The sequence below is a fragment of the Notolepis coatsorum genome (assembly GCF_963971535.1).
Source record: "Notolepis coatsorum genome assembly, chromosome: 1".
Lineage (NCBI taxonomy): Eukaryota > Metazoa > Chordata > Actinopteri > Aulopiformes > Paralepididae > Notolepis > Notolepis coatsorum.
Genome location: NC_140165.1, coordinates 168,454,392 through 168,469,117, shown reverse-complemented (window position 1 = coordinate 168,469,117; position 14,726 = coordinate 168,454,392). Strand labels below are relative to the sequence as shown.

The window sequence follows — 14,726 nt, the reverse complement described above, 5'->3', positions numbered from 1 at the left end:
ATGCATTTCCCCATTGCCCATTTCTAAATTGCCTCGTTTAAAACAAATACAGCATTAACATTGGCATGGTGTACCTTTCTGTGCTTATTCATCCACAATCTCAACATGAAAATATTCGCAATTAATCATAAAAAAAATCACGAAATTTTATTTCAACCAACATTTTTAACAATAATGTTAGTGATAGAAGGGAACTCATTTTGTGCAAAATGGAAAGCTTTTCAATTTCCATGCAGCAGAATTGTTACAATAGCCGATAATCCATTTTCCCAATGATAAATCCCTATACGGGTGGAACAACCAGTGACGTCAGACTACACCCCCCTATAGCTAGTTGTAGATAGGGTGGTCCATAAAGCACTTAAAAACTTTCAGATTGCACAGGAGAGTGAACTGAGATCGTTAAAGCACATTTATTGTTGTTTTTGCAAAGGATTTACAATTACCTATTGTCTGCTATTGTAGCCCAGTTAAAGCCTGCACGCTCAATACTAAACCAATCAGTGAAAGTGATGGTCTCTATGTGTCAGGTACATGGTAGACAGACCGGGAATAGGGTCTAAGGTCCAAAATAGCAAAGTTATCCTTTAACATAAACATTCTAAATAGACCCAAGTTTACTTCCTGTTGAACTGACTGAAATAAACACAGGTCCAAACTGTTCCTTAGCAAGATAATTCCAGGGATGAGCCATGGCAGCAACCAGACAACCTACAGTACACGCTGTAGACCAGACAGATTGACTACTAACTTGCTTTTGTATAATAAGTTATGTGTATTTTAGTGCGGCTACGTGGCGTAGTGGGCAAGGCGCTCGCCACGAAATCTGGAGACGCTGGGCTTGCCTGTTCGAGCCCAGCGCTCCACATTTGCTTTCAGTTTAGCTGGTCGTCCGTACTAATACACATTGGCCGTATTAGGGGGTGGGAAACTGATGGGTGGGGATCGGGCGTTGTGGACAGCGACTCCTACAGGTCGGTTGGTGCGCCTGCGCAGTAGAATCAGGAAGTGTCGGGGGCAGCGTGAGCCTCCCACGCGTTACTCCTCGCCACTGAGAGATCGAGCTGCGCAGGTGAAAAGATGCGACTGCTGTTACCTCAAGTACCGGAGGGGACTTGTGCTATGTATGACTTAGTCCACATTGCAGCCGGCTTGTGGGAGGCAAGAAACAGCGTTCGTGACGGGGAGGGTTGAATTGGATGATACGAAATTGGGATGGGAGAAAATATAGAAAATGGGAGAAAAAGTGGATACAAAAAAAAGTTGTGTATTTTATTTCCAGTTCACACATGTTACAGTAAAGACTTATAATCCTTTCCTTTTCCTTTTTATTCTGGACATCTTCATTGTTTTAACAGAACAGATAGAAGAATTGAGCTCTTCTATTTGACTCCAGAACCGTTCCCTGCTATTAGGGAACTACATGTTTGCTGTCGTAACCAACAACAATAGCTGCTGTTGGTCCATTATGCCATCATTAGACTTAATGGAAGAGCCCAAACACCCTGCTTGAAAGAATGCCATTGTTCTCAGTTTCACAGTGATGTAACTAGTTTCAGCAATCTCTCTGTGGCATCATATAAAAACAGAGCAAACTGGTTATTTGACATCCATCCAGTTGTCTGACTTGCAACTGTGCAGAACCTTCCTGCACTCCAGATTTCTATGGAGCAAAGATATTCACATTGTTGGTTGCAACTCAATAGAAATCCTTTATTAATCCTGAGGGAAATAACTACAGATCGCTCACATTGAACAATAAACAGTTAGGTAGTCAATAGGACTCAAATAAGAATATAATAATATAAAAAATAAGAATAAAATAGAATAAAGAATAAAATACGGTCCGGGATATACATTCAAGCACTGTTGAAAACAAGTACGGTGGCACGTGGTGTAATGGTTAACACTGTCGCCTCACAGCAAGAAGGCCATGGGTTCGGTTCCTGCTTGGGGACCAGGTTGCCGGTTTGCCAGTGTAACCGAGGTACCGCAGTTAGTAAGCGGTACTGCAAGTTAAACTCACTCCCCAGAGGCATACAGACCCGGAAGCAAGAGGTGGATTCACCTCTTGGTACAGTGGTCTGTGCTGTCGGCCCCGGTACAGAGAGACCGGGGTTCAATTCCCACTCAGGGCGATCCCTTAACAGGGGTCGAACGAAATACACAACGCAGTTAAGATCACACCGGCTACATGTGGTGCCGCTAGACCCGGATGCCCTGGGTGGAGTGAGTTTAGGGGGGTGAGTGTAACTGAGGTACCGCAGTTAGTAAGCGGTACTGCAAGTTAAACTCACTCCCCAGAGGCATACAGACCCGGAAGCAAGAGGTGGATTCACCTCTTGGTACAGTGGTCTGTGCTGTCGGCCCCGGTACAGAGAGACCGGGGTTCAATTCCCACTCAGGGCGATCCCTTAACAGGGGTCGAACGAAATACACAACGCAGTTAAGATCACACCGGCTACATGTGGTGCCGCTAGACCCGGATGCCCTGGGTGGAGTGAGTTTAGGGGGGTGAGTGTAACTGAGGTACCGCAGTTAGTAAGCGGTACTGCAAGTTAAACTCACTCCCCAGAGGCATACAGACCCGGAAGCAAGAGGTGGATTCACCTCTTGGTACAGTGGTCTGTGCTGTCGGCCCCGGTACAGAGAGACCGGGGTTCAATTCCCACTCAGGGCGATCCCTTAACAGGGGTCGAACGAAATACACAACGCAGTTAAGATCACACCGGCTACACCAGGTACCCAGGTGGGGTATCTCCCGGGCCTTTCTGAGTTTGCATGTTCTCCCCCTGCTCGCAAGGGTTTCCCCTCCAGAAAAAAGATATAACGGTGATACCAGCGAAGACTAGCGAAGATCAGCATAATGCACGCTGGTTATACCAGCAAAATGCATGCTGGCTATACCAGCAAAGACCAGCATAATGCATGCTTTAGACCAGCATAATGCACGCTGGTTATACCAGCAAAGACCAGCATAATGCACGCTGGTTATACCAGCGAAGACCAACTTAATGCACACTGGTTATACCAGCAAAGACCAGCTTAATGCATGCTGGTTATACCAGCAAAGACCAGCTTAATGCATGCTGGTTATACCAGTGAAGATCCGCATATTTTCCTACTGTATTTATGCTTTTGTTGCCTCGGACTTAGCGTCACTAAGTACTTGACGTACCCATGTACATGTCAAAATACTTCCCAAAGGTCAGTGAATACCACGACCACAACACCAGAGGGAGCTCCACAAATCATGTTAAACCCAGATTCGGCTCAAACAAGGGACTAAACACGTTTCGCAATTATATCAATGTGGAACGCCCTACCCACGGCTGTAAAGGAATGTGAATCACCACCCACCTTCAAAACCACTCCCAAAGAGCACCTACGGGAGACTGCAATTCGAAACTGGCCCCTGTAAATGTCCAAACCCAACCCCCTCCAATGTACAACCCCCCCCCAATGTAGTTTCTTCCCCCTCAAATCTCTTTTTAGACAATTTTTGTACTAATAAACAGTACTGTATATTTGTAGATCTGGTATGTCATAAATGTCTAGATGCAACAGTACTGTCTACCTGTATGTCATGTATGTCATATGTTATGATGAATTGAAAATGGGGGACCCTGATGTAAACAACCCATTCTGCAATCTGTTAATACAATTTCCAATCAATCAATCACTTGATCTTTACCGCTAGAGGGCAGTACAACATCATGGAAACATCTGGACTAAATTCTCGCAGGGTGGCTCCGTGGCACGGAGTCCGTGCCCAACTGCCCATTACATTTGGAACTGTCAATTTATCTTTGATTTGCCTGAACCCTAAAAGCACATACATCTCAATGAGAATTAACAATAAGACAGTTCGTGTTTTAGGAGAAAGGGTCTACAAATTCAGAAAAAACATGTTCACCTGACACCGTTTCCAAACTCCTGTCCTGAGTCGACCGTTTCCAAACTCCTGTCCTGCCCCCCCCCCCCCTCACTGCCCCCTGTGTCCTATTAATCACTCTGCATCAAGTCACTCGAGCACATGCAAGAATTCCAAGAATGGTCGCCTTGTAGCGCTTCCCCAAAAACACACTCGAGCACTGAAGCAGTTCCGAGTGTAGCGCTGCCTGGGTTAATGTGCTGTAAGTGGTATTTCTTTAGTTAAAATTTGTGTTAAATAGCTCTACATTCCAACAGCCATCACGGATATAGAGTGTTTGGTCAGTAACATGGGTCCACTCTGCAGTAAACAGAAAGTAAATGTTCTGGTATCCCTTCCCACTTTATCCAATCAGGAGAACCCTATTTGCTTATTTCAAGAAATCTTGCCAAGCCAAAATGTGCTTACTTTTACATTTGTTGTGGAGTTCTTTCTCCCGATTGGATAAAGTGGGATACCAGAAGATTTATTTTCTGTTCACTGCAGGGCGGGGGGACTGAGAGACCTGTGTTACTGACCAAAAACTCTATATCAGTGATGGCTGTCGGAGTGCAGAGCTATTATTTTAACATAGACCACTTATTTTAAATACAAGGAGAAGAGGCAGATGATGACATCTCCTTTAAAAAGATGTGTTTGTTCTGCCCTGAATGGCAGACAAATGCAGGTCATATCCTGGGGAACAATAGCCAGCAAGCCTTGTTGGAAGAATAAGAATGGTCCGTCCCTCCTCCCTTGTTCCTGCTGTAGTCAGCTGTAAACACCCCCTATAAAAGAATCTCTTTAATGCAGACCCCACACCCAAGCCCTGCACTCGACCCCGTCCCCACCCCCCACAAGCCCTCGTGTGGCCCTCTCTCCCTCTCAGGGATGATCAATGCTCTTCACTCCAGAGACTGAGGGTCAGGCATCTCTGTGGTGTCAGGTGCCCTGGGTCAAACAGAGGGGTTGCAAAGGTAAAGGAATGTGAATCCCTACCCACATTCAAAACTACTCTTAAAGAGCACCTACGGGAGGCTGCAATTCGAAACTGGCCACCGTAAATGCCCAAAACCCCCACCACCTCCTAATAGACAATCTCCTCCCCGCCGTATGTATATTTCCCTCCCACCCTCCCACCCCTTCCTAATGTACAGTCCCCTCCCCATCATATGTATATACTCAGGATCTAGGGGTAACAGTACTGTATATTTGAATACCGTTTATGTCACAAATGTATCAGTACTAAACACCTATATGTCCCTATGCCATAAATGTCATGTATGTTGTGTATGTCATAAATGTCTATATGAATTGAAAATGGGGGACCCTGATGTAAACAAGACAAACGTCTTTCTCAGGTCTGCATCCCCTTAACAATTGTGTGTACTGAGCCGTACTGTATTGTACCCATTCTGCAATCTGTTAAATAAAGTTTTCATTCATTCATTCATGGATGGACATGCTCAAGACACCACAAAGGCCCAAACCTTTCATCTTAGTCATAGTGAAATATTCAATTAAAGTCAGATTCAATGGTAAATGGACTGCATTTATCAACTTATCCCTCACATTCACCCATTCACTCACACACCGACGATGGAGGCAACCATGCAAGGTGCCAAGGGGTTAAGTGTGTTGCTCAAGGACACTTCGAAAACACTGCCGGGAGAAGACCGAATCAAACCGGGAACCTTCCGATTACCAGGCTACTGCTCTACCTCCTAAGCCAGTCGGCCCTTTTCAGTTCATAAATAGATCGTATGTAATTTAGTAATCATACAGGAGGAAAGAAAAACATGACTATAAGCACTGAAAGATTAACTAAGGGTAACTTTATTTTAGTTTCAGCAGAATTGTTTGTCTCAGCAAAATACAAATGTGTATAAAGAGGTAGTGGCAAGAACCATTCTCGCTCCACTCTTCATTCACATGCTGCAGATTTGGACACAGTAAGAAGCCAACAGACAGTGCAAATTGTCACAGTGTAGCAAAAGATCGATTGTCAGACATCTCATCTGTAGAAACTCCCTCAAGTCCATAACGAAAGGATAGGCACGATTCTGACAGGATTGTGTTTAGAAACATTAAACTAGGCACTCAGATGCTCATCACAGGCACTGCATGGCCATATACGTACAGAGGCACATTAAATACACATAAACAAAAACAAAAAAACAAAGACTTACAGCATGTTCAATATTAACACTGTCTTGTTTATGGAAGATTTATTGGAAACATAACTAGTTTTTCAAAGTGTAACATTAATCCTGTACAGAGGTGAGGCACTTTACAGTGTGATAAGTTTGTACAATGCTTTAACTAATATAAATTGTATTAAGACTGACTGATATCAACAGTCAAGCAAGTGGCGACTAGACAAGCGTAAGGAAAGAAGGCTGATTTGATAACTGCAATATGATCACATGAAAGGTACAAAGTGTTTTCCAGTACATGCAGGATACTGTAACATTGATTAATAGTAAGGGGTCCCAAGTTGGCTTATTGTGGATGAATTACAATTCAAAACGATACAAAGGTTTGTACAAAATCCCTCATACAAAGTTCCCTAAAACACATTAGCGGTACCCTTCACTCAGCCAGCCATTTGTATGTTCAACTGTAAATAAATAAAAAAATATTTTGGCTGAACGAAATCCAATTCTGGCACTCTGCACTTCATATACCTGGAGTTGATATTGATTACAAAAGTAAATATATTTCTATTTGAACACATGATACAAAAATGAATATTCAAAATAGAATAGTTTCTATCAGATATAACAATGTGACTTCAACACATTTGAGATGCATACAAACTAGGAATGAACAACTTCATGTTTCAAATAAGCATCATTGGGTATGCTCTCCATTACAGTGCATTTAAGAGTGTGCTTGTAATTGCACTAATGTTAGATTAATCATTAACAAGCAAGTGTAATTTACAATTAACTTGGGAGGGAAAATCTACTCTACAACCGAGTTCACATCTGTATTCTTCCTGTGATCCTGAACAGTTAGGACTTGATTTTGGAACATTAAAGGAACATTCCAACATTTCGGGAAATACACTTCTTTGCCATCTCCCCCAGAGTCAGGCAAGAAGATTGATATCAGTTTCATCTCTGTGTCTCTGTGTCTCCAGTAGCCCCAGAGAGCGTTCCAGGTGCATGCTAGCCTAGCTTAGGAACACGCCAACATTTTGGGAAATTAGCTTATCGTCTTCTCCAGAGAGAGACAAGAAGATAGATACCAGTTTCCTCTCTGTTCAGTAGAAAGCTATCTGGCTGCATGTTAGCCTAGCTTAGCACAATGAATGGAAGCGGAAGCGGCACTGTCCGGCACTTTTGGAAGTGAAGAAATACAACTTCCAAAAACTGACGCACAGAGATGAAACTGATATCAATCTTCTCATCTGACTCTGGGGAAGACGGGTTAATGTGTGTATTTCCCTAATTGTTGGGAGTGCGCTGGCACTTCGTAGGTGCTTGGAAGGTTGAGCAGTTGTTGAGTGTGATGATGAAGAATCCAAACCTTGCAGCTTGGCCAACAGTGTGACTGAGGAAGTCACAGGGGAAACATGTGCACGAACCAACACACAAACAAGAGCACCACAGAATGAAGTGATTATAGAGGTGCACCTTCCGACCACCTAAAAAAAAGGAGCAAGTCTCTCAATGATGTCATACAAAAAGAAACCACCAGCCGCCTGATATGAGTGACTCTGTGGATGGTGACAGTATCCAGGGTGATTTCACATCATGGACAGGGGGACATCTTCTCATGTATACATGTCAGCACTACATTGGAAAAAGAAAGAAAGAAGCTCATTTGGATACAAAAGCTCACACATATAAAAATCTAAATAAATCGCAATCCATTGTCAACGGTGCAACTCAATGCTCTGTTCTTGCAAAAAAATACCCAACTGCCAAAGATCACAGAACACAGACATGTGACTCAGCCCCCCACCCCGTCCGTCCGTCCGTCCGTCTCTATACATTTCCTGGGTCGACAATTGTATTGTGAAAAAGGAAAAAGGAGGGATATGTGCACAGTTTTCCGAGAGCATGTGGAATGACGAGTGTTCGCTTCAGAAGGGATGTCTATCCATTTGGTCCTTCAGCTATGCATAAACATATACAGTATATACAAACACACACATATATATATATGCAGCTAATCTATGCATGTTGTCTTCATGACCCGAGTGTCAGTCTACAGGGTGTAGGTGGACATGATGTTGTCTTGACTCGAGGGGCGCTTGTTGCCGGAGGACGAGCTGAAGTAAGTCTCTCCATCGGTGCTGATGTCGTCGTCGTCGTCATCGTCGAGATTGTTCAGCAGGGGGGCGGAGTTACTCTTACGCCTTTGATGACACACACACACACACACACACACACACACACACACACACACACACACACACACACACACACACACACACACACACACACACACACACACACACACACACACACACACACACACACACACACACACACACACACACACACACACACACACACACACACACACACACACACACACACACACACACACACAGTATGAGTAAGGGTGACAGTACAGAGCTGGTCACATGATTACATATTTCACTTGGTGGACATATCTAGCCCCTTTCGTGACTGTGATGCACCGAGTGAATCCACAGTCACTCTCAGCTACGCCGCGACCAGGCTAAAAAGAAACTACCAAGCGTGATCGGGGGGCTCGGGGTGGGTCAAAAATATATCAGATATGAATTTCAAAGATACCCAGCGTACAATATGGGTTTAACACAGCTGTAGCTGAGGGGTACAATTCCCTGACTGTATTGTTAGATATGATATTTAATACCACTACCTCATGTACTTTAACTTCTGGCCACCCAGTACAAGATATAAGTATGATGAACACTTTCCCACCTGATGAAACGAACCAACACAAATGTACCAAATCGAATATTTAATACAGCAAAAGGTGTATACAACATTCACTTAATTACATTTATGATTTGAAATATTGAATATGCACTTTTATGGCAAATGAGTATTCGTAGGTAAATCAACATTGAATGTCCAATCTCTGGTTGCGCAGGGAGTAAGTATACAACCTGGAATATTTAGGAAACGATAGCGATGGTACTTAAATGATTATAGCTGGATACACTAAGGGGGGGGGGGGGTCCCGCTGGTTGTAAGACAGTAGGAGGGGGGGGGTTAGAGAAGCCGCTGGCGGTATCCCATCTGGCCGACGGTGTCTTGGGAGAATCCAAAGTCTTAGACACAGTGCCCACAGAACCTCGGGCCGCAGACGAATACAGCTGGACCCTCTGTGGAACGGTATCTGCCGGTCCACAACGGAGAGACGTGGTGCGACCTCACGTGTAGAGCGCCGCCTCACCTGGAGTCCTCTCCGGGGGGTAATTCCAACACTCGACAGTGTTGGCCTTTATCCATGGAATAATCAAAGCACACAAAGCATAATCCAAGAGCCGTGGAAGGCTCGCCGTCGTCGGGTAGAGTAATCCAATATACAGGTCCAGTCGCTCTTGACCCGGAGCTCCTCGGATGCAATCACCACTAGGGGTCTGACCAGCCTGGTTAAGCGTCCAGATAACGTCAGGAACGATGGGGGTACTGATAACTGTAGAACTCGAACCGAACGATGCACCATACATAAATAGACTATTATTAGCTTAATAGAATACGTCCAACTCGACGGTATGGTGCCAAACTATGACCATTCAACTATTAATCTACACGATATCTCAATGCCTATTCTGGGCCAAGTAGGCCCTACTACACCGCACGTGCTTCGTGGGGAGGCTTTTGCGTCTGTCACTCTGTTGGAGGGTAAAGAACTGGACTAGAAGAAAGTTCTACTTTACGAGCGCCATATATATATGCGCTATGAACAAATAGTACCATTCGTATTTCGCCCGGCATATTACTGCGCGGAACCGGGGGCTGCCTCGACATGTTAGGCGGCACGATTGAACTTGAACCTAGGGGTATGGCAACCTGGCGCCAGGTTCTCGTCCAATGGTAGAATGAAACTATTATGGGCTGTTTAGTAGAAACGGGGATATTCAATGCATATTGTACAAGGAATATACAGGGGATATCAAACGATATACAAATACAATTAAATATATATATATAAATAAATATACATATTCGGTTTAATCTGATCCTTCACAACAACAGCTTTACAGTGGGGTCTGGAAGCTCTGAGTTGCTAATAAACAGTTTAAATCATTGTTACAAAACGAGTGGTACTTACAGAGCGAGCCGTCTATTTCCGCCATTGGTGTCACCGCGCATGCGCACCAGGCATTTGCTGCATGCGCGGTGACACCAATGGCGGAAATAGACGGCTCGCTCTGTAAGTACCACTCGTTTTGTAACAATGATTTAAAACTGTTAGCCTGGTCGCGGCGTATCTGAGAGTGACTGTGGATTCACTCGGTGCATCACAGTCACGAAAGGGGCTAGGACATATCCAAAGTTATCCAAAACGCCCCAGAGGGAATCGAACCACTACAATGGCGCGACCCCGGTCAGTCGCCTTTGGTTTAGCTCCGCGACGATTATGCACATTTTTAGCTATTATGTTTGTTTTTTCGACTTTTTTTATTAAATCATCACTGGCGGGTATGTCATACGACCGCCAGACACTTATGGACCTAAACTCCGGACTCAAATTGGAGTTGGGAGACACTTTATGCCCAGAAGGGCTAACAGAAATCAAGCGGGAGAACGGCAACAAAGGAAACGGCAGAAAGAAACATAGAGGTAGACGAGGCGGTATCAGACTTAGATTAAAAAGATCTGCTTACCGTCCAGCAATTCCATCCATCTTTCTGGCGAATGCACGTTCGTTGGAGGGAAGGATGGACGACTTGAGAGCGAGGGTCCGATTCCAACGGGAGATGAGAGACGTTAATATCATGTGTTTCACTGAGACATGGCTCAAGCCAGCAACGCCGGACAACAGCGTCTCTCCATCGGACAATTTCACCGTCCTGAGAGCAGATCGCACGGCAGCCTCTGGGAAGAGCGTCGGAGGTGGGGTCTGCATCCTCACGAACAATCTCTGGGTTAATCCCAAGGAAGTACATGTCCTCTCAAGTTCATGCTCCCCAGATATGGAACATCTCCAGATCCTGTGCCGTCCGTTCCACCTACCCCGTGAGTTTACCGCGGTCATTTTATCCGTCGTGTATATACATCCACAGGCAAATACCGGCAAAGCGCTGGGGGAATTACACGACCACATCAACAAACAGCAGATCAAGCACCCGGAAGCCGCGACGATAGTGACTGGTGACTTCAACCAGGCAAACCTGAAAAAAGTGATGCCGACCTTTTTTTCAGCACATCGCCTGCTCCACAAGAGGGGGGAACACACTCGACCACTGCTACACCCCGTTCAGAGCTGCCTACAAGGCTGTGGCGGCTCCGCCACTGATGGGCTCTGTAAGCGCGAGCGATCACGACTCCATCTTTTTAATCCCAGCATACAAACAGCGATCACGCGAAGCCGTCGTGTCACGTGAGACAAAAAAGTGGGCTGACGAATCAGAGGCCGAGCTCCGTGACGCGTTCAAGGATACAGACTGGGACATGTTTGAAGGAAGCGCCAGTGACGTCAGCGAGTATGCTGATACCGTTGTAAGCTACATAACTACAGTGGCAGACGGCATTGTCCCCACAAAGAAGGCGCAGGTTTTCCCAAACCAGAAACCTTGGGTGGACAGCACTATAAGAACAGCCCTGAACTCACGCACCACGGCTTATAACCTGGGCAGAGAGTCAGGAAATATGGAAGAATACAAGGCTTCAGTCTACACTCTGCGCAAGGCTGTTAAACTTGCTAAGAGGACATATGCTGAGAAACTGGAGACACAAATGGCACAAAACGACACAAGAGGCTTGTGGAGGGGACTGAAGACAATAACTGACTACAAAGTCAGCGCCCCCGCAATGGGGAGCGACGACGCCTCTCTAGCGGACAAACTCAACTCCTTCTACGCTCGGTTCGGTGTAGACAGTGTCGCCGCTAGCCCTCTGGCTAGTGACGTCACTGGCGCACCGGCTGTTGTGGAGGGGGGGGGGCAACCGCGGGGGGGCGGGGGCGCTCTCTCGTTGTCGGTACACAGTGTGAGAAGAGCATTTATGCAGGTGAACACCAGGAAGGCTGCAGGCCCAGATGGTATAACAGGACGCATACTTAAGTCCTGTGCAAACCAGCTTGCCCCGGTGTTCACCGCCATATTTAATCAATCCCTGGCGGAGTCAGTAGTCCCTGCCTGCTTCAAGATGTCTACCATCATCCCTGTACCGAAGAAACCCTCCCCAACATGTCCAAATGATTACAGACCGGTGGCACTCACCTCTGTGGTCATGAAATGTTTCGAGAGGCTGGTCAAGGACCACATTTGTGCCTCTCTCCCCAGCGATATGGACCCTATGCAATTTGCATACAGGACAAACAGGTCCACTGATGACGCGGTCTCCCAGGTACTGCACAGCACTCTCTCCCACCTTGACCGTCAGAAGGGGGGCTATGTGAGACTGTTGTTCATTGACTACAGCTCAGCGTTCAACACCATAGTCCCCACCAGACTGGTGGACAAGCTGATCGAGCTAGGCCTGAGCTCCGCCCTGAGCGCCTGGGTACTGGACTTTCTGAGTGAAAGACCCCAGGCGGTCAGGGTGGGGGGTCAGACCTCCAACACCATCACCCTGAGCATCGGGTCCCCCCAGGGCTGTGTTCTAAGCCCCCTGCTGTACTCACTCTACACACACGACTGTGTGGCCAAGTTCAGCTCCAACTCCATTGTGAAGTTCGCCGACGACACGGTGGTGGTGGGGCTGATCTCGGACAACGACGAGAAGGCCTACCGGGAGGAGGTTGAGGTACTGGAACGTTGGTGCCAGGACAACAGCCTGCTCCTGAACATTGGTAAAACCAAGGAGCTGATCGTGGATTATAGGAGAGGACAGCGGGAGACACACACACCACTGAGGATTAACGGGGCTACCGTGGACAGGGTGAGCAGCTTCAAGTACCTGGGGGTCCACATCTCAGAGGACCTGACATGGTCAACACACATAGGCACAGTAGTAAAGAAAGCGAAGCAGCGCCTCTACCACCTGAGACAGTTAAGGAAGTTCAGAGTATCGGGGAAGATACTCCAGTCCTTCTACTCAGGAGCTGTAGAGAGCATCTTGACCGGAAACATCACTGCCTGGTATGGGAACAGCACGGCACAGGACAAGAAGGCCCTACAGAGTGTGGTGCGCTCAGCCGAGCGTACCACGGGTATTGCGCTACCTCCCCTGCAGGCTCTATACAACAAGAGGTGCAAATCCAGAGCCTGCAGGATAATGAAAGACCCCCACCACCCCAATAACAGCCTGTTCCAGCTGCTGAGGTCAGGCAGACGCCTGCGAATTCTAGAGACTAAGACGGAGAGGCTTAGGCTAAGCTTCTTCCCCCAGGCCATCAGAGCCTTGAACAATGAACATTGAGAGACACAGAAACTGAACTATCCACACACAAGTACATACACGACACGCACGCTGAGCACGCTCACACACTAGCAGCCACTTTAACACTCATGCCGCACACACGCACACTTATGGCCAGAGGAAAGGCCACTTAAAGTAGTATAACTTCAGGAACAGTGTATTGCACTACTAAAGCTAACTAGCATGTCCTATATGCTCTGTAAATACTAATGTACAGATACCGAGATGGCACACCATGTACCTGTTTATTGCACTGTTTTATTGGATTCTAGTAATATGTTGTACCACTGTATTTTTATTGGACTCTATTATATGTTGTACCACTGTATTGCACATCGTCGCGGGCAAGACCAGCCGCATTTCATTGTATACCTGTATACCGTGACAATTAAAACTCTTGAATCTTGAATCTTGAATCTTGACCTTGGCAGTTTAAGTGCCTTGCTCTACCCACTGAGCTACACGGGACCACAGATGTGTTCAGATGTGTTCAGATGCATCAGCCTGCACAGCTTCCTTTACACACTGCATAGTTATTTTACATTTAGTCATTTAGCTGATGCTTTTATCCAAAGCGACTTACAAGTTCTGTACAACAAGTCAGCAGGAAGGGTACAACTCTGGCAGCTAAGGGTCAGTAACATTGTTCGTCAAACAGTGTCGAACTTGAGTGCATAATATTAGCATATAGTAGATAGTAATATAGGCAAGGTCGATTCGTTAGTAGGAGAGTGCATACTAGTGAAAGAGCGTGTTTTTAGTCGACGACGGAAGATTGGGTGGGTTTCAGCTGTTCTGACTGTGGTGGGAAGTTCGTTCCACCATTGTGGAGCAAGGACCGAGAATAGCCGGCTTCTCTTTGATTTTTATAATAGCTGAACATTATAAACGTAGAGACATACAACAAGCGTGATTTAAACCTTCTCCACCATGTTCACCTCATCTCGCTGCGCAGAGCTTTGAGCTGGCTCTGCAACTGATCGTTGGCCTCCTGCTGCTCATCCAGGTCTCTCTGTAGCTTCTTCTTGCCGTGCTCCAGGCGGTCGATCTCCTCCTCGGCCTCGTCCATCTGCCTCTTCAGGGCCTTCAGACGCAGGTTCAGCTGCCGGGGAGCACATGGCCAGTGAGTTACAAGGCAGACGCAGAGGCTTAGAGGGGAGACACACTGTGGGGAGGCGCAGGGGGGACGCCATCCTACACACAATGTCAACATTTGAAGAGCCATAACTTGCACGCTGTAAATAAGATTGACACGACTTTGTACACATATACAG

General features: G+C 46.3%; 1 protein-coding gene across 2 annotated transcripts in view; it reads right to left on the bottom strand.

The window, feature by feature from the left end:
* Positions 1 to 5,745: 5,745 nt before the first annotated feature.
* cgnl1 (cingulin-like 1) overlaps positions 5,746 to 14,726 on the bottom strand; it is a 128,194-nt gene continuing 119,213 nt past the window's right edge. The window contains exons 18-20 of one of the 2 annotated variants that reach the window (XR_014619994.1): positions 14,391 to 14,554; positions 8,077 to 8,282; positions 5,746 to 7,713 (exon numbers count right to left, since the gene is read on the bottom strand). Coding sequence is in view for 1 of the 2 variants with exons in the window: in XM_084319815.1 (XP_084175941.1) it covers positions 8,132 to 8,282; positions 14,391 to 14,554 (315 nt within the window). In the remaining variant the exon portion in view is untranslated. Of the gene's footprint in view, positions 8,283 to 14,390; positions 14,555 to 14,726 lie in introns of both variants that reach the window. The other variant, XM_084319815.1, reaches the window with a different exon arrangement.